Genomic DNA, 20880 nt, shown 5'->3' with positions numbered 1-20880 from the left:
CAAGGAGAGGGAACACGAAAATGGCACCCACCGGTGCCTCTGTTTCCTGATGATGTCCAAAGAGACCCCGGTGCCCTTGGCAGTTGCTGTAAGATTGGCTAATGAATCTCCTGCATATGTGGTCTAGGTGCTTTTCAAACTGCTGCCTTTTCTCTGAGTCTTAGGGTGCGTTAGTCTGCGTGTGAGCCCTTTAAGAGCAGACTTCTAACACCCCACAGCCTTTTGGGTCTCCTGAACCTAAGTCCTACTGGTGTTCAAAGCTGGTGGTTTTCTGACCTCATTTCTCCAGGTCCCAAGGGTTGGGTGTCTGTGTGGGGCACAGACTCCCCGCTTCTCAGGGAGAAGCTCTGTATCGTGAGATTCCTCCCGTCCATGGGTCACTGCATCAGAGGTGGGGTTTTTGATGCGACTGCATCTCTGCGTCTCTTACGTGTCTCATTGTGGCCCTTTTATCCCTTGTTGCGGAGGAACTCTTCTGCTAGTTTTCAGGTCTTTTTCAGAGGGACTTGATCCATATGTAACAATAGATTGGGTGTGTCCGTGGGAGGAGATGTGTTCAGGATCTTTCTACACTGCCATTCTGAATCACCTCCTGAATTGTAGTATAATTTTAAAGAATGTTGTGTAGAATTTATTTCTTCAAGGACATTTTAGGTGTTTGTCACAATTAAATCGATCTGGTTTTCAGTTAATACATCAATGTAATATTTGTAGTTTCTTTGAAAACATCTCTTATTTTGTTTATCTATTTGTCTAATGCTAATGCTTGACACCTACCCATACAATTTTTATTGCTAGTCAAAGTACTCTATTTAATTGTTTGAAATGAATCAGTCTCTTTAAAGACCCAAATACTTTTCTGTTCTTGATTCACATATACTCCAAAAAGGTTTACTCTATTGTATACCAGTTTTGTGAGTATTTTCAGTTATAGTCTAGACATTACTATTTTTTAAGGTTCCTTGAGGGCATTATTCTAAGTGAAATAAGTCAGACAGAAAAAGATAAATACTATATGATCTCACATGTGGAATCTTAAAACAAAAAAAACAAAACAACATCAAAACTGGTTATTTATTCTTGAATAGAAACATATAAGCATTTATTGGGATTCCTGATTCAAGTCTCAGATTTAGCTTGTGTAGTTCTTTATCTAATTCGAGTTAAATGACATTGATTTATTTTAACTTACTTTTCCATTCGTTATCATGTTGCTTTTATTAAATTGCATTTCTATTCATTTATGGGTTTTCCTTTTAGTTTCTGTCTTTTGCTAGAAGCAGTAGGGAAGGGGACTGGGTGTGTAATGGCCTAAATAATTATCTCAAAGCCACTGTGGGTCTCTGTCCAGCCTACTAAATTGAAAATAATTTTCAAAGCAGAAAACGAATTTGATGTCTAACTTCTGTACAATTATTTTTTCATGTGGAGGTTCGCTCTAAGAAAAGTAAAGAAAAAAAAAGATCAAAGTTAAGTGGAAAATGAAGTCATAATATGCATTTAAATGAATTGGTTACTCTTCAGCTTGTTTAGATGGTGAAAATGTTTTCATATGTGTTAAAGGGTTTGGAGATAAAGATTAACAAGTGAAACTTCATTGTGTAATAATTTACATGATAATTCTTTATGATATAATTTATTCAGTGAATATAATTATGGATATTTCACTATATCTGTTTTGAATACTTAGCATGTATTCATATTGCTGTAAATGAAGACATAGCTACGAAAAGGACCATTAACTACCCTCAGGAAATTTTCAGCCCTTTAAAAGGTTTTATATTTTAGAGTTCTTATATCTTCTGGCTTTGGGCTAGTTGTTTGATATATGGTATTTCCTTCAATACACACTTAATGTTATTATTCCCACCTTACATATAAAGAAGCAGAAGTTCTCTCCTATTTGCCCTCCACTTTGAGAACCTCAGCAGTAATTTTTTTTATCCCTGATTAACTTGTTGGCTGCAGGAAGCCAGCACCTCCCTGCCACCCCCCAAATTCTAACTACACGTTCACCTTCTCTACTTGGAGGTCAGATAGGCATTGCAAACTTGCCATGTTCCAGTCGACTTTTGTGCTTTTCTACATCTCAGTGAATGGCAACCCCATCCTTCCCCAAACCCTGCTCAACCCACAGCCTCCTACATTTCGGCTGATAGCAACTTCATCCGAACAGTTGTTCAGGCCAAATGTTTTGGAGTCAGTAAGTCTTCACTTCTCTTTTTTCTTCACATTCTGCAGCATGTGCAAAACACGCAGAAAGTCCCATCATTTCCACCTTCAAGATAGTTCAGCATACGATCACTTCTCAATGCTACCATCCTGGCCAAACCATCTTCTCTCTCATCTGGATTACGGCAGTACCCTTCCTAATTAGTCCTGCTAATTCTGCCTTTTCTCCCTTTTGGTTTATTCTTAGTGAAGCAACCAGTATTCCTTTAAAGTATAAGTCAGATCTTGGCATAGCTGTGCTCTGAATGCCGAAGTACCTGCCATGGCTATAAGAACCCCCATTTTCCCTGCATCTCCCTCCTTGTTACCCACCCACCCACCCACCCGTTTTGCTCCAGCCACGTTGGCCTCTTCTCTGCTCCTGGGTCACACCAGACACCCTGCCAGCTCAGGGCCTTCATACCTGCTGTTCCCCCTGTCTGGAGTTCCATCAGGTAACTCTGGCACGTTTCCTCAGATCTTTACTCAAAATCAAATTTTTAGTGAAGCCTTACCCAAACATCCTGTTTAAAGTTGTATTCACCTCACAAGACTCTCTTGAATACTCTTTTTCCCTTTCTTTTTACATTTTTCTCCATTGCCTTTATCTCTTTCACATAGGGTATGTCTGTTACTTGTTTATTTTGTTTTCTGTGTGTTCCATGTAGATTGCAATAGATATTTCACAAGGGCACAGATTGTTGTCTGAATCCAAAGAGCCTGGCACGATATGGCACTAGTACTTATTAAACAAGTGAGTATTGATTGAGTAATGGGTGAGCATGAGTAAATGAAGGTCCTTTGTTTACTTCACCTCACCAGCCTCTTAGTCCGGCCATGCTGACCTACTTGAAGCTACTTACCTATACTCTGCTCTCCACCGTCTCTGGGCCTTTGAACATTTGCTCCCAGTTCTTGGGCCTATGATTTCCACTCCTGTCCCTCCCCATTCACTCTTTTTCAACTTACCTCAGGACCCTTGGACCTTCAGGACCACAATTTATTGGATAAAACTTAATCTGACACTCTCACTTGACATCATGCCCTATAACCCAGTGCCACTGGGTTAGGAGTGGTTTCTGGGGATTCTCCGAGTGTCCCCCACATATTTCTGTCACCACAGTTAACATGTTGCCCTTGATTTCACTATTTACTTCTCTCTTCTCTCTATACATTAACCGAGGTCAAGGGCCATGTTGTATTTGCCTTTGTAGCTTTCATACTTAGCATAGGACTTGGTGGGTCAGTGAGTGTTGCTGAATTAATGGAATTATGCTCAATGGTTTTACTGATAGTGTTGCACAATCCAGATGACTGAAGACCACTGCCTAGAGATGTCAGTGAATATTACGTTTATTACATTTTCTGTCTATGTGTTATTAAAAATGGATCACATTTCAAACCCTTCCAAAAACCCTCCAGCATTGTTTTTTTTTCTTTTTAAAAAGGAATTACTTTATTTTTATTTTTTATTTACTTACTTTTGGCTGTGTTGGGTCTCCGTTTCTGTGCGAGGGCTTTCTCTAGTTGTGGCAAGCGGGGGCCACTCTTCATCACGGTGCGCGGGCCTCTCACTATCGCGGCCTCTCTTGTTGTGGAGCACAAGCTCCAGACGCGCAGGCTCAGTAGTTGTGGCTCACGGGCCCAGTTGCTCCACGTCATGTGGGATCTTCCCAGACCAGGGCTCGAACCCGTGTCCCCTGCATTGGCAGGCAGATTCTCAACCACTGCGCCACCAGGAAAGCCCCAGCATTGTTTTTAAAACTTGGTGATTTATAAATAAAATGTACTTTAGAGAGACCTGGGAATCATAAAATGAGGCATGATAGAATCCTTCTAACAGTAAAAGGGCATTGGCAGGTGATAGCAAAGTGAGATAATATTATTTGAAAACATTAAGAGGAACAAAGTTTCCCATAATTAATTTCTGTGCCATATTGGTAAGAATATTCAACTGTAATTACAGAGGATATACATTTGAAAAATCAGATTACTGCAATGAAAAAATATAACAAAAAAACTCAGGGCTCCATTTTGAATACAATGTTCTGTTTAGTTCCCATTGTCAGTGTAATATCAGTTAATGAAAAACAGCAGTGGCCCTTATGGGCACAGGCTCTATTTTAAAATAATCAGGCTAATTCGGCAAAGAGATTTATTTAATTAGAGCTTCTGACATAATAAAGCTGAAGGTATTTTGTGCCGCTTTGCTTTATTTTTAAGTCCCAGGAGTCAAAACTGATATGAAAATGTTGCAGGTGTGGACAAACTGAAGGATATGAAAAGAATTTTACTCTTAATGTATGAAATTGTGCAAATGACAAGCTCTCATGTACACACAGTTTGTAGTAAATGATTTAAAGGCATTAGCAAAGGAAACACATCCAGCATGTAGTTTATGAATTTCATTGAGAGTTGAATCATCAACATTGACTCATTGCCTGCTGATGCTTATGGTGGTTCTTCAATGGGTCAAAACTCACGCATCCTTTCCCACTTTAAAAGTTGTTGAAGTGATTATTAATTTTCAACATCCAATGATAAAGACAAAAGTAAGAAGCATGTAAATGTGCTTATATTTTATGGTACTTGGATTTGCATTTAAAATCAGTGCCTAATAGAGCAACAAGTGTGTTGAGATGACATTCCAATTTTAAAGAGTATTTCTTCTTTAGGGTAACAACTATTAAAAGAAGAAATATAATTTTCACAGTATTTTTAAATATCTGATGACCAATAAGATTGAATATCATAATGTAGACCTTTTCTTCTCTCATATACATTGGTTATAGTATAGATTAAAGCATCTCCAAGTATTGGAACATGTAAACTCAAAAATTCAAAAGAATTTCTTTGTTTACTAGAGTCTAATGCTGGTGCTCTTAATATACTTCTCCATATGGTGACACACACACACACACACACACACACACAACATGGTAAGTTCAATATTATATATGCAAGCCACTTTCATTCTGTGGCTATGTGCTGTCCTAAGACCCTAGAATCCTTCGCAGTCAGCTTTCAGAAAGATGAAGAGAGCATGGAGAAGGCACATACACTTGTTAAAGTTATTGGCCGACAAATGAGGAGCATTACTCTTGTATTTCATACTCTCATCTGAGAATCGGTCACGTGTCATACCTTGACACAAAGCCTGAGAAATGTGACCTTTAGATGAAGAGTCGCTTTTTGCACCCTGCTCTGTACCGTGGAAGGGGAGAACGAGTGTTGATAGACGGAAGGCCACTTCTGCCTCAGCCCGTGTGTGTCAGATGGAAAGGCTCTTAACTTCCATTCTCTCAAAGACTCAACATTTAGTTCTCTCCTCAACACCCCGACAGTTGGTGTGAAGTATACCTGAGTTTTGAAAGGATTTGGCTATTGGAAAATGTTCCTAATATATTGTCAAGACTCTACTATGCTTCAGTATCCTGGTCACCTGCTAAATTTTGTCTGTCTTTAAAAACGTGGACTTAGAACCACAGGTAGTACTCATTGCTTAGTGTTTGTTATGGTTAGCTGAGTGTCATAATTTTCCTCCCTGGTTTAGGATCTTACACTTTTGTTAATACAATACTAGCTTGCCTTCTGTGTTTGGAGCTCTGGCAACCCGAGTTCACCTTGAGCTGTGACCCACAAGTCTTTCATATGAATTCTGCCCCATGTGGTGACCCTGTTACTTTCGCATGTTTACCAGGTGCTTGATTCTTCTGGTCAACATATTCACCGCCTGACCTCCACCTCTGTGGCCAAAGCAGTTCTGACATTTTCAGCAGCTCTTTTCTTACCTTTAGGAGAGGTATTTATTCACCATAAATAAGTGCGCTGTGAAGAGTGGCTGGGGCTGCCTATTATTAATTTTCCATATTTAACTTCGTTATTTCCATTGTTTGATATGGTTCTTCCAGTTTTCATAGTGATGCTTAACATGATTTTATCTATAGGCCTACTATAATTTAGAATAACTGAGTAATATAAATTTCATTCTTATGTTTGCTTTTGTTATTTTATTGTTATAATTTTAAAAAGTGAAATTTATTTTATTTTTATGACTTTATAAATGGTTCGTGATTATTGCAGTATAAATACATACAGCAAGGAAAAGGAAGTAAAAGTTACCTAAAATCTCAATACCTAGAAGTAAGTATTTTTACTATTTTGACCACCAATCTTTTGTAAATTCTATCTGTACACGTATATGTGTAACACACTCACACTGATACAATTATGACAATATTATCTACATCATTTTTATTAGTGACTTTTTTCTCATGGATGGTATTTTTGCTGTTGTTAATGATAAGGAAGCTACTTACCACTATTCTCTTTTTGTTGGTCGGGTAGATTCCAGTTACTTTCCTGCTATAAGTAATATTGCAATAAATATTTCTGTACAGGATTTCTTTCCTCCAAGTGCTTTTTTGTCAATGGGATTGAAGCCTCGTTTGGAATTAGTCTGTCTGCTAGTTTCAGTTTCCACTCTTGTTTGTTTTGATGGTTCTCTAGGACTGTGCAGATCAGATCCCACATTTTTTCTTGATAAATTTATTTTATGCAGGAGAGTTTAGGCACTAGCTTTTTATTAGAATGTGTACATTTTCCTTCTATGCATTTATTCAGTTTAGTGCCTGGTAAATGGATGTAAAAGATGACTTTCCATTGGAGATCTCACTTTTTATCAAAATTTACATATTACAGTCTTGTAGAAACTTTTTTTAAGGATCATGAAACTTATTCCACATGGCACAGTCTTGTCCAAAAAAATCTTTTTTTTCAAAGTCTTATTTAAATTTAAGTATCTGATTTTTCAAGACCTATTAAAACAACGTCAGATCAAAGAAAATGCCATTAGTTTGATAACTAGCCTTTAGTAAATCTATGCTAATTACCAATCTCTTTTCGAAAATGTTCTCAAACATCTTATTTGCTATTTATTTTATGATTTTACAGAGATTGCTATCTCCTTAATTATTTCATAGTTTTTGTAGCACACCATTTCTAGCTGCAAAAAAACATGTATATTATCCCTCTTCGCTCCTGCATACCGTATTTTGGCCTGATTTCTCAAATGTTACTGAGCACATATGTGAGATGTGTTCTGGAAATGACAGTGTTGCTGAGTTCATCACTCACAATTTGCCTTTACTGGCACCATCCAATTGTTTGTATTGAATGCCTAGCCTACTACAGGCATGTACTTGGGAAGACGTTAGGACCATAATGGTGGGTGAAAGAGACATACTACTTCATCTTGTGGGACTTGCAGTTTAGTGAGGCGTCAACTATTAAAGAAACACATTTACAAACAAATACAAGGTTACAACCGAGATGAGTGGCAGGGGAGGTATGGTGAGTGACATGGCCTTAGAGATTCATTGGCTACATTGATCAAGGGGGAGCCTTCAGGAAGGTTTCCCTGAGAGAGGGTTGAGCTGAGAGCTCTCGGATGAGGGAAGAACATGTGAAAAGGGCTGTGACAGCAAGGAGCATGTCACAGTTGACTTAAGTCTAAGAATGCCAGGTCAAGAGTTTTGGTCCTTATCTTGACAAAAGTGGAGGGACTTCCCTGGTGGTCCAGTGGTTAAGAATCTGCCTTCCAATGCAGGGGATGTGGGTTCAGTCCCTCATGCTGCAACTAAGACCCAAAGCAGCCAAAAATAAATACATAACTATTCTTTTTAAAAAAAGAAATGCTTTAAAAAAATACACAGTGGAGTGATGTGATGACATGCATTTAGAAAGAATCTCTGTAGTTGTAATTTGGAGAAAAACTGTAGAAGGCAAAAGGAGGTGTAGGGTTCCAGTTATAGGCTTTTGCAAGAGTCCAGTTGCAAAAAAATGATAATTTAGGTTAAAGTGGCTGTGGTAGTGGAGATGAAGAGAGGTAGATACATTCTACAGATATTTGGTGGGAAGAATTGAAAAGGTTTGGTGACTCATGTATTAAGTATTTACAAATAGAGGAGAGGAAAGCATCTAAGAGGATGCCTAAGTCTTGGGCTAACCAAACACAGTGGAATTTTGTTCCATTTGCTGAGATGTGAAAACCTGAGAGGCCCTGTTTTGGTGAGAAAGGTCACGGGTTTGGTTTGGAGCAACTGAAGATGTTAATCACCCAGGTAGATGTTACATTCTGCAATCACAAAGAGTACTTTAGTCTAATATGCTCGGTAATTTCTTTGAATAGTTTTCTAAGGTTTGCAATTCTCTCTTTTTTTTTTTTTAATACATTTATTTATTTATTTTTTTGGCTGTGTTGGGTCTTCATTTCTGTGCGCAGGCTTTCTCTAGTTGCGGCGAGTGGGGGCTACTCTTCATCGCGGTGCGCCGGCTTCTCATTGTCGTGGCTTCTCTCGTTGTGGAGCACAGGCTCTAGACGCGCAGGCTCAATAGCTGTGGCACACGGGCCTAGTTGCTCCGCGGCATGTGGGATCTTCCCAGACCAGGGCTCGAACCCGTGTCCCCTGCATTGGCAGGCAGATTCTTAACCACTGCGCCACCAGGAAAGCCCATGCAATTCTCTTTAAAACAAGAATTTTAAAAAGAGTTTATTGCCCTTTATTTTTGTTTAACATATTATGAAAAAGAAAATGATTCAAAGATTTAAAAATACACAGTCTTTTATGGGATTCCTCGAATACTTCATAACTCTAGTGAGTAGGCTTTGTTCTGCTTTGTATGTTTTTTATTTGCATATTTTGGGCAGTGTAATGCAGCTATTTTCATCTTTTCCTAAGTAGAGTGTATTGCTGTGAATGACTAGTGTTTGAATCAACTGTACACCAAATGATGTAGATAAGGGTGAAGTATAAACAGTGAGAAATTATAACTAGTAGGACATTAGAATGTATGGTGTTCTTTGCAGACTATAAACAATTTTTAACATCAGAGATAATAGGACTTTTAAGAGACATTTAAGGACAGTTACTCCTTGTCCTGCATAATGTTTTATGCTAACCTCAGTCACAGGTTTTTGGGTGATATATTAAATATTTTATAAAAATTCAAATCTGAATATAAATGTGCTCTGCAATCTGAGTCACTGACTTTCTTCTGATTATTTCGACTGTTCAATGTGCGTTGCCGATATATGTGTTAAAAATAACAGAGTCCTAGAGTTTATGGAAGATCCTTAAGTGGCTTTTCAATGGAGAGTTGATTAGCAGGTGGTTTGAGTTTTTCTACCTTGCCATCCTCTCTCCTTAGATAAGGGCCCATTGTCTTTTCTTACATGATTAACATGAGACCGAAAACAAAATTAAAAAGGGTTTTTTTTTTTCCTGGAACAGAAACGAGTATTACCAAAAAGAAAATTGAAGCAATATAAGATTTTTTTCTAATTTTAATTGTGGTATTTTATTGTTTTTTTATGCTAACAACATTTAAATATTTCCAACTTTAGTCAAAATGTGAAAATGAATGCTTTTTTCATTAAAAAAAAAACTAATGTCTTATCATTCTTTTCATAGGTCTCATATCTTTTGGGTGAACAGAAGTCTACCTTTATGGGGCTTACAGGTTATGTACAATTTTGTTTTATTCCTATATTTCTGGATTTATTCATATTTTACTGAGCAATACTACCGGGGAGAAAAGTTTTGACATTAAAAATGAGTTTTGGTTTATTGTTTAATTAATCTTGATGCACATCTTAAAATTTTTATTCCTTTCTTCACGTTTACGTGAGCCCTCCATTCTACCTTTTGAGAATTTCCTCATGATCAGGTTTAGACGTCAGAAAGTTTTTGAGGATCTGAAGGAAACTAACGTAAACCCAACCTTGTTTGAAGGCACAACAAGTTCCCCAAACTACTTTAGGCATTCCTAAAGTCTTAGATTATATCATCTTTGAAAAATTAATCAAAAGCCCATAACCATGTTTGCATTTTTTACCTTATGTGCTCAATGTTGGGAACATGGTAGAATCTCAATAAATAATTGTTAAATGAATAAACAAATGAACAAACAGTTCGTATTACCAATAGGAAGAGCTTGGTCCCTAAGCAGATAATTTTGTAAATAAAACAAAAAGTGTGCCCTGGCATAAAAGGAGTCCTGAAGAAGGAGTAAGGAAACCTGTGGAGCACAGTGTGTCTGAACTACATTGTGTGTCTGAACTACATTGTTGTGGTGTTCCCTGGAGTCCTCTGGATCTCTGTTCCTTTTTTTGTTGAATTTCATGCCAGGCAAACTTTTTACAGCTTCCCATCTCCTCTACTCCTGTCTCTTTCCTGCAGATACTTTTTAGTTTCTGTTGTTTTTCAAAAGCAAAAATCATTCGGAGAGGAGAGTCTATAAGATTAAAAACATTAGAGATTGGAAGACAGTTGAGTCTGGAAGGAATGGAAGGACTCTTAAGTCTCACTGTGTATAAACAACCTTTAAAATACTTTAAAATCAAATGTTTGGGTTGTCTTTTAAAGTCAGGATGATTGTGAGGTCTGTACATTTTATATGTGACAATGAATTATTTCAATTATGTATGCATTGTGATTATAACTATGAATCAAGTTTTTACTGTGTCTGCATATTTTGTATTTTATTGAAGTCAAGTTGTGTTTTCTGTTTTTTGATACTGACTTTCATTGCAGTGCCGTACACACTTGTAAAGTAAGTTAATATTTTTATGAATAGTTATATATGGCCTTGAAATATATTTTGATCTGTTCAAATTGCTTTTATCTCTTAGTGATGTTCTAAAATAATAAAAACACTCATTTTCACATAGGATTTTGGGTAATTCATGCTAAAAATGGTCTCGAGATCATCTAACAATGTGTACCTCTAGAAAAGTAAGAGATTATGATTTAGAGAATTTGTGGAGAAAATTGAAAAAGTGAAAAATTTCTATTTTAATGTCTGTCTACTGTATGTACTTCTGGACTTATTTTACTTAGATTGTCATGCATTCATATGTTTTGAAATTGTCCTTATATTTTAATATTCACCTAAATCAAAGTTTTCATTCCAACAGGAGGCAGAATCTAAAACTCTAGGGTATCTGCCTTTCTCATGCAGATTGACTTTACCCTCACAAATCTATGAACAAATATATTTGTTATCTCAGTTATTTCATGTTGATGCTTGCTTATTTTGATTATATTCCTGTCTCCTGAAGTGCTTAGGGTCTTTAACACAAAATAATTTGGATGTCTTTACTGGTTACTTTTTCTGTTGCAATCATAGCTGTTTGGTAGCTGAGCAGAGGAAACTGTATACAGAGTAGAGAATAGAGAGAAAAGTGGAAGCTTGTCTAGGGGGCTGCAGGATGCCCATGTCCAGTGGCAGAAGGGGAATTGGCTGTGAAGTCCATTCAAATAAAATCTGAAAGTATCTTGAAGTGCTGACATGGACTATTTTGTTTAGTGTTTGAGGATGTTTCATTTTGTTTGAGGTGGGTGATAGGATGGAAAGTATCCTTCAACTCCAAGCTTGTATTCTTTTATTTTCTGAAGGGAACTGCCATTTTTGGTGGGTGTACTGAGATGGTGGTGGTGTGGCTGGGGGAGAGCATTATTTGTGGTGGGACAGTTGTGTGTGATTGTGTGTATTAAGAATACACACACAAACAAAACCTATTCTTTACATATGGTGAAGATTCCAGCCGTCTGACTGTTCTAATCCCACATTTACATTTGTGGTAATAAACTTAAAAAAGACTTATTGAGGAGTATTAGAAATGGTAAAAACTAAGCTGTAGTGCCTGGGACAGCCTACTGCCTACCACCTGTATATAGAAATTAAAGTGCCACATAGCACCTCCTATATCATATATATATATATATAAATATATATATGCATATACACATCTATGCACATATATATAAAGTTAAAAGTATTGTAATCAGAATATATATTTTGATTTTGTTGTATTTTCTCATTAAGGTATAATTTATATTTTAGGTTTCAGTGGCATTGATAAGTCTCTTTGAAACAATACTACTTGGTTATCTCAGTTATAAGGTAAGTTATTTTAATTAGAAGTTTTCTGCTGGTAGAACACATTACTAGCATTGACCCAGTATTCCTGTATTTATAATTTATAGTCTGGGGATAAAGCAAGCTCTTCTTAAACCCCTTTAACTCTTTTGAACCTCTCCAGTATGTGATCAAAAGCTGTGGTAACATGGTAATGTTTTCCTTGGTGGCTTAAACATACTTCACTAATTCCCATGGGCTAATTTGCCCATTACGTGCATGCTCATATGAGACAAGCAAATGGAATGGTTTGGCTTTTTATTGTTCTCCACCTCTTCTCCTGATCTGTACAGGAAACACTGAGGGAGAAAAACATGTCTGTTAGGAATTATTTTCATGAATTCCCTTCATTTTTGGCGAAGGTTTGCTTGGCTAACCGAATTTAACAAATGTTTATTAAGTTCTTATTTTATGAAGAGCACCACACTGTGCATGTTTTTTTCTCAATGAATTTACGATCTAGAAAGGGGGGTGGGCAGGAGAAAATTATATAGACAACAATAATACAAGGCTGAATAATAGGTACTTCCTATGAGGTGCAAATAAAGTCCTGTGGGGCTTCATAGAGAGAGGTCGTATGGGGTGAAAAGACTGATTTAAGCAGAATCCTTGAATCAGTAACTTCACTAAAGAAAGATGAAAAAGCAGAACAACAGGGATTTATAGAATCAGCAAAGGCGTAAAAGAAGGAATGTACATATAAAATTGGAAGAATGAATAAGTATTTAGGCTTGGGCAGAGTATGGCATATGTGGGAAAATATTGGTGGAAAAAGATGGGACAATATAGTGAGGGTCTTGTATGGCAACTTACAGTGGGGAGTTGATGCAGGATGTTGAACATGAGAGTTCTATAATTGTAACTAAGTTTTAGGAGTATTAGTTCAGAACATCTGTGCAGCACAGGTCAAAGAGACATGGCACTGAAAACCACATGCTCAGTTAAGACGCATTTGCAGTATGAAAGGAAAACTTCGAATGAAGCTTTGGCTGGGTGAAAGGAATACATTCAATGCAAGATAAGTCATGAAGGTAGAAACTAAAGAAATCATCAACTGATTAGTTGAAATAGATGAGGAGAAGAAAATGTCAAAAATCATTTTAAGATTTCCTAAATCCAAATGACTGGGAACGAGGCAGTAAAACCAAGAAAAGTTACATCAAGAAAAAAATCAGACTGGGGTCGAGATAGGTGGAATAATGAAAATGGTTTTGGAAATGATGACTCTGAGGTATTTTTGGACAAATAGCTGTGACATGCAGGCAATTGAAAAGGAGGATCTGGGACTTGCAGGAGAGATTTAGTAAGAATTGGCAGTCATTTCCATAGAGATGATGAAGGAAGCATGCAAGTCCATTAAGGATGGGATAGTAACCAGTGGAGAAGAGAAGGCCCACATTAATGAAGATGCTTATAGTGTGGCCATCGGAAGAACCGAACAATGAGCGCAGACAGAGGAATAGGTGAGAAGCGTGGAAGGTCATCAGAATGCTTGTCATAGTCATCATGGATTTCCAGTTCGCAGTTTCTGCCTGTACGATGTCAACAAGTGCACTCAAGGTTCTGTTTTGGGGGGATTCTTATCTACCATATAAATTTCTTTCTCACTTCATAATGTAAGGTTTTGAAGATAACACTCCCTAGACTACTTTTTAATCCTAAACTTAGGGCAAGAAGTCTTTACAAACTCTCTCACCTTATCCGCTGGCTTCCTTTTTAAAATTCTCTTTAACTCCGCCTAAAGAACATAAGGCCAATGTCTAATAAGGTGAGATTGATGAATTAGAAAGTGTAGAAAGAAAAGAGTGAGTGGCTTCCAAAAAAAATACAAATGGATTGATTTAATATTTATGAGAAAAATAGGATGTTAGAAATGTCTAGGGAAGAAAAGTGTTAAATGAAAGCATGGGAACCTTGGAAAGTTTAGTAAGAAGCTTGAGAAAGGCCTTTGGCTTTACAGTTTGGGAGATCATTTGTTATTCACCCTTAAGAGCCCAATTTCAATGGAGTACAATTGAGAGTAAAATTGTCAGATGAAGAATGTTGATTGACTGGTACAGGAGCTCCCTAGAGGCAATATAATGAGGTGGAAGATTGCCTCACGATGATAAAAATCTGCATCTTTTAAAGAGAGCAAGTAGAGGGGACAGGAAAAAATGACGGATGAAGCAAGGTTTATAAAAAGTAAGAATAAGCTAGAACAGGAAGTTGAGGACTACTAATTAGCTTTGGATACATTCTGTTCTTTTCTGAGAGCACAGGAGACGGAAAATGGTGCCTGAAGGAATATTTTGAAGTTAGAGGAGGAAGCTGAAAGATCTTGCACATAGCTGGTCACTTAATCCTAAATTACTTAGAAAGGACTAGCTTAGTGATGGACAGTATAGAATGAGATGTTGAGGAGGGATCTTTTAATGGCTTATTAGTATATCTTCTTGTCAGAATAGGTGCTCTATAAATATGTACTGATTGACAAATCTGGATTTTGGATACCTAGAAGAATAAAATAAAAATCAAGTAAATTAACATCCAAGATGTTATCTTCTAAGGTCTTTAGTATTCAAGTATGTGATAAATGTTGAATATGATATGCAAAAAGTGACATACTAAAAAATTAGGCATGTGGGTGTTTTTTTGTAATTTAATGAAATCTCTTCCGCTAGTACAAGAGTATGTACAAATGCATAAACCGGCCAAAATATTAATCTGCATTGGTGAATGTATGTGCTCCAAATTCTAACTAAAAAGTAATATGAAATTAACTTTGGTGCTTTGCTAATAATAGTCATTTAAAAAGCACGAAGAGATTCAAGATGGAATTATAATTTTCCATTGTAATTATATGGTGCTGACATTTGTAATCAATTAATTCCTGCCATTTATAAAATGAGAGCAAAGACCTAGCAGGTAGAGCTAGATGACATATAATATTTTCATTCTGACCTTCATAAACATTAATGTCTAGATGGAGGAGAGGTTCATGGTAAATGAGTCCTGTGTGTTACAACACAAAAGATAAAAAGGAGTTAGGTGACATTGGAAGGATAGGTTGCTGTTAATTACCTTCTCTTCCTTTCATATATTCAGTCAAATTCATGAACTCTTCTGACCTTTTCAATAAACTGTTGGATACATTTTTTGGAATGAAAAAATTAAATAATTGATAACTATTTATGGCATATATATAAGGCAAATCTATACAGCAGAACTTCAAATGAGGTCCTTCTTTCAAATTAGACTTTTAAGAAAAATTATAGACAGGTATGCAGAAATGGATATTGTATTAGTAATGAAATCCATTTCTAATATTGCTCTTTGATATTTCTAGTTCTGAAATATCAATAGCAAATCAACATACAATTTTCTCATATTTGTTTACATCTGCATGTATATATACAGATAATGTATATATTTACATATACAACATATATGTATATATACGATATTTAAAAATAAATTTAATACTTTATTTGTAAGTACTTTATAGTTCTTAAAATTAGACTTCCTAAAATAAGCATGACTTAATTCTTAACAATTAAAAAAGTTTAAACTGTCATGGAGACTATAGTTTTTTTAAAATCAAAAGACTAATGAGTAAATGCAAAATGAGCAAAAACTCTTAAAAGTGTATGTTGAGGTTAGCAGATAATAACTTACAAATCCCTGACATCCACTTATTTTGTCCTCTGTCATACAGAATTGCAGGTCTGAAGTTAAATCATCATTCAGTTCATGTTTATTTATCGCTATTTGTCAAAAGAGTCGCAGGGATTGCCCAAGAGGGAAGTTCTTATTCTTCTGTCAGATAGATACCCTCTATGTCTTTATCAGCTGCTTTCAAAATAGAACTCTATTTATACACACACATTCATTAACTCAAAAGGAAACAAAAACACACCCTGGCATAATTTCCAAATCTCTGAAAACAAAAGTTCAGCACACCTAGAAGGCTTTGGTTAAATCTACAATTCTTTTTTCTACACAGTAATCGCTTTATAAAAAGCAACAGTTTTGAAATGTTAACATCATGATGGGCTTATTTCTGGAAAGAACAAAGGATTTGGACTAGGGCGCCTAGATCCTGGTGATTCTGCTTACCATGCCATGGAAATGGTAAATCTGAATGTTGTTGAGTTTACATTCAGAAATACAAAAGACTGCCATAGGGTTACTCCACAATTTAAACTCACTGAAGGAAAGTAAGTTATTAGTCTTTTTGGTTAAATATTTTAAATATAGGTATTCTTAATATTATAGAAGAAAATGCTTTTTAAAAGTCCCATGTTCCAACCTGGGCTAACAACAACTAAATTACCATAAGTCTTATAATTTTTAAAGTGCTTTTTAGAGTTACCTAGATAATAGTTCCAAACTTGCACTTTCTTTTATGATAAAAATAAAAGCCTGATACATCTTAGAAAATCACCTATTGTCCTGCATTTTTATTGGTTAAGGAAAGTTACATCCATACCAAATGTTATAGAATGGTTAGATTAGGCTTTATTTATATTTTACTGAATTCTGTCAATAAGAAGAGGAACACAGAGAGCTCTACACGCTTAGAACAGAAAAAACTACTTTTTAGAAACTTTTTTTTTCTTTAGGTTACCTTTTGGAAGAAGACTAATGCCTTTCATCTCGTTCAGGAAAATAAGATTAAGTGAAACAGGTATTTAACTTAATTTTGAAAGGCATATGCCTGCCTTTTGGATCTTATTTCATGCTTCTCTAAGTAGTGGCATTCTCCGGATTTAGGCTTTCTTTTTTCACTATAATTACTTTTATCATGTGGATCTATATGATGCAGGCCCATGGGGACTCTCTAATAGCCAATGCAACTTTTGGATAATTTTTCTATCTATTTTTCATCAGCTCATTTTAGGGGAGATAATTTATGAACGTTCAGCAGACAACCTGAGATCTTAGAATTAAACCTAATGAATATAATCGAAATGTCTTCGCTTATTTTTAGCAATGAGTACATTGCCTCCCTGTATAATTTTAGATTGTGAAAATTAGTCCTCAGGGGGAAATTCCTTATTTGCTACAACACACACATACACAAACATACACACACATTAGCTATGAATCAACGGGAGCGTGTTTGACATAATGCAGTTCTAGTTTTTATTGAGGAGCTTCAGACTGTCAAGGACTGTGCTAGGAACAGAGCAAAGAACCTGAACTAAACAGATGCTTTCACCTGGACCTCATGACTTTAAAATCAAGTGTTGATTAAATATATAAAAAGAAACTGAAAAAAAGGACTGAGAAGGATGTTGATGAAGATTGAAAAACCTAGTGTGGGAATCTGATCTTGTCTGGTGTGTGTGCAATGAGGGGGCAAGGAAAGCCTCAAAACACTCAAAAGATTTTGAGTTAAGAGCTGAAAGATGTGTGTGAATTAACTAGACAAAGGGAAATTGGAAAGGAAGGTGGAGATTTTCCAAGTCTCTTAAAAAGCACGTGCCAAGGCCCTGGCATATATAAGGAGTGGAAGGTCTTTGGAAAGAATGATCTTTAAAATTCGGGTGGAGAGGTCAAGGAGAGCTAAATGATATGTTGCCTTGTAGGTTGTAATAGAATCTGTGTTTCCCTGTATAAGTGTCTGAATTGTTCAAGAGTTTCAAAGTGAGTGGGGGTGGCGTGGGGTGAGGGGTAGGGATTGGCACATGAGATGTGCCTTAGAAACATATTCCTGGTAACACTGTGGGAGGTGAATGGGAATGGGGCAAGAAGGAAGGGGAGGAGACCGGTTAGGAGGCTGGAGTGGGATTAGCGTTAGAATGAGAACCAGAGGACTCAAGATCCGTATATGAATCAGGAAGTCTTATTGACGAATTATTCTTGTTTAGCATGTGAAAGGAAGGTGTAAAGAGTTTCTCCAGAATTTTTGGTTTCTGTTACTGGGAACCAGTCAGGGCAAATATCATAAATTTTACTTTTAGGTAGTCTATTTTATTGGCATAGAGTTGCTTGTTAGTCTCTTATGATCCTTTGTGTTTCTGTGGTGTCTGTTGTAACTTCTCTTTTTTCATTTCTAATTTTATTGATTTGAATCCTCTCCCTTTTTTCCTTGATGAGTCTGGCTAAAGGTTTATCAATTGCATTTATCTTCTTGAAGAACCAGCTTTTAGTTTTATTGATCTTTGCTATTGTTTTCTTTGTTTCTATTTCATTTATTTCTGCTCTGATCTTTATGATTTCTTTCCTTCTGCTAACTTTGGGTTTTGTTTGTTCTTCTTTCTCTAGTTGCTTTAGGTATAAGGATAGGTTGTTTATTTGAGATTTTTCTTGTTTCTTGAGGTAGGATTGTATTGCTATAAACTTCCGTCTTAGAAATGCTTTTTCTGCATCCCATAGGTTTTGGATTGTCGTGTTTTCATTGTTGTTTAAATTTTACTTTTAGACATATTACCCACAAGGTGCCTTTGAGGCATCTGTGTGAAGCAGTGGATTAGGCAGTGGAGATCTGAAAGAGATTCTCAGATAGAATATTGTTCTGAGCTAGAGATACAACATTGGAAGTCATTGGTTTATTATTGACGATATGTTGAAGTTGACACATAGATGAGATTACCTAAGATTGGTATATAGCCAAGTACTCTTGAAATGCTTTCTTCCAGAAATTTCTGTTGAGCTTTGTGGCCATAAGTTTAACAACTTATTTATAATTGTACCAGGAAGGCTTTAAACAATAATATTCTTTCAGGGGTTTCCATTTGGATCCAATAGAAAGAAATATAAATGTTTAAGTTCAAAAATTAATTATACCAAGAAGGGAAGAATATGTATAAAATATTTGAAAGTTTCATTTATTCATTAACATGCTTATTGAGTCCAAATGTCATATAAACAAATAAGTTTTATAAAATGTTACAAACATGTATCCAGGTAGTTAGTGGTGAAGGTATGGGGACTGAGACATTCCAAGCAGAGGGAGAAGTGTGTGAGCTAAGTTGTAAAAGTATGAAATAGCCTAGTGTGTTCAGAGAACTGCATCAAAATCAGTTCTACATGTGATGAATCTGTAGCTAAATTCGAGGTGGGCTAGGAATATAGTAGGTACAAACCAAACCAGTAGCCAGAGTCCAAATTATGAAGCTTCATATGATGTAATGAGGAGTTTGGATGTTAATATGATGGCAATGGAAATTCGGCATTTTAGAAAGAATTCTCTGGCTTTAATATGGAAGATAAATCAGAAGTGAACCCAACCAAGTCACATACCAGTCATGAGACTCTTTTACTGGTTTGAGAAAAAATCATAAAAATCAAATTGGTGTGTTATAAATGGAAATGAAGAGGGACATTAGAGATAGAAAGGCTTTTGGTTTACTATGAACTAAACTTTCCAGTGTGCCACAGCTACGAAAACTAACGCTAATCTTGCTGTGTATTCATAGAAAGATCCTGCCGTGTGACCAGTGGTAACTGTACCCATACCCCCCCCCCACCCCGCAACTCCACCCTGCCGTCTTCTTCTGGTCACATCAGTCTCTTTTCCTGTGCAGAATCATTGACATCAAGGAACGATGTACAATGACAAGTAAAAACACAGTAGGGAAAGAGTAAGCCAAGTGTTAAGCATTCTGGAAACTGAGTCATGGAAAAAACTGATGAAAAAAATGGTAATGTTAACGTGCACAATAAAAGATAGGAGCTTCACATAATTAAAATCAATTATAAATGGTTTGTTGAATAGGTTGGCCTGACTCAGTGCAAGTAGGAAAAGGTTTTAGTTTTCCTACCTTTCTCCTTCAAATTCAGTCATTGTCCTTATGAGCCATGCTCATCAGATGAAATCTTGGGCAGGTATCTTAGCTTTTTTAGACTTTTCAGTCGCAATGCAAATCTCAGTTTAGTACTTAAGAAATTATGATCAGTATGTAAAAATTTAAAATTCTTATCCAGTTTTAGCTTTTTCTTGGCCTGGACCCACATGGGGCAGGGGATCATCTTGGGGGCCATCTCCTCTTTCCCCCTCCTCCCTTATTTGACACCAGCTGATTTTGGTCCCTCAGGGCTGTGGAGGCACGGGGAGAAGTGAGGTCAGCTTCTGGGACGAAGTTGCCTGACTGGCACAAGAACAGTCTGCGGTTGGGTTGCTCTGATGGCAGGTCCAAACGGGGCTTATGTGGTTCTCCCGAGGCCTTTGGCCAAAGCTCCTTGATGCCTCAAGCCTCGGGCTGGCCACTAGGGCTCTGACCCAGGCCCTGGGGTCCTGAGGGCCACCATCTGTCACGGTTCCATGTCCCTGTAGGGACACAGCCCTCCTGAGTGTGAACTTAGAATGACCATAAGTTTCATTCTTTAGGGTCTATATCTCATCCCCAGAAAATAAGTACCTCTTAGGATTGGCATAAGTGTGGCCTGTTCTCATCTTAACCCTCTTTCTCTTTGCTCTGCTGTTTTTTGATGATGTTTTACGCATTCGCCAAATGCGGCCCCCATGTCTGAGCCAGCTCTCTGAGTGGTTCACCCGAGCTCTCCTCACTGAGCTGGCTGTGGTGAGGGAAGTACCACAGCACCCTTGTATCTCTACACAGAGGAGGTCTCATTGCTTCTGTTTCTTCCACCAGCTCCCTCCGCCACTCTTTATACAGCTTGCAGACGGGCGATGAACCAATGATAACAAAACCTCTTTAGCACACAGACGATTGCTGATCCAGAACTTGCCTTGTGAAG

General features: G+C 36.9%; 1 protein-coding gene across 10 annotated transcripts in view; it reads left to right on the top strand.

Moving 5' to 3' along the window:
- KCNT2 (potassium sodium-activated channel subfamily T member 2) overlaps positions 1-20880 on the top strand; it is a 379220-nt gene that overhangs the window by 124468 nt on the left and 233872 nt on the right. For all 10 annotated transcript variants that reach the window (XM_059942834.1, XM_059942832.1, XM_059942830.1 and 7 more), the window contains exons 4-5: positions 9684-9732; positions 12118-12177. In XM_059942834.1, the coding sequence (XP_059798817.1) occupies positions 9684-9732; positions 12118-12177 (109 nt within the window). The remainder of the gene's footprint in view (positions 1-9683; positions 9733-12117; positions 12178-20880) is intronic.

This window comes from Balaenoptera ricei, chromosome 1 (assembly GCF_028023285.1).
Source record: "Balaenoptera ricei isolate mBalRic1 chromosome 1, mBalRic1.hap2, whole genome shotgun sequence".
Taxonomy (NCBI): domain Eukaryota; kingdom Metazoa; phylum Chordata; class Mammalia; order Artiodactyla; family Balaenopteridae; genus Balaenoptera; species Balaenoptera ricei.
Note: the sequence above shows the minus strand (reverse complement) of the source record. Positions and strands in the feature narration are given on the sequence as shown.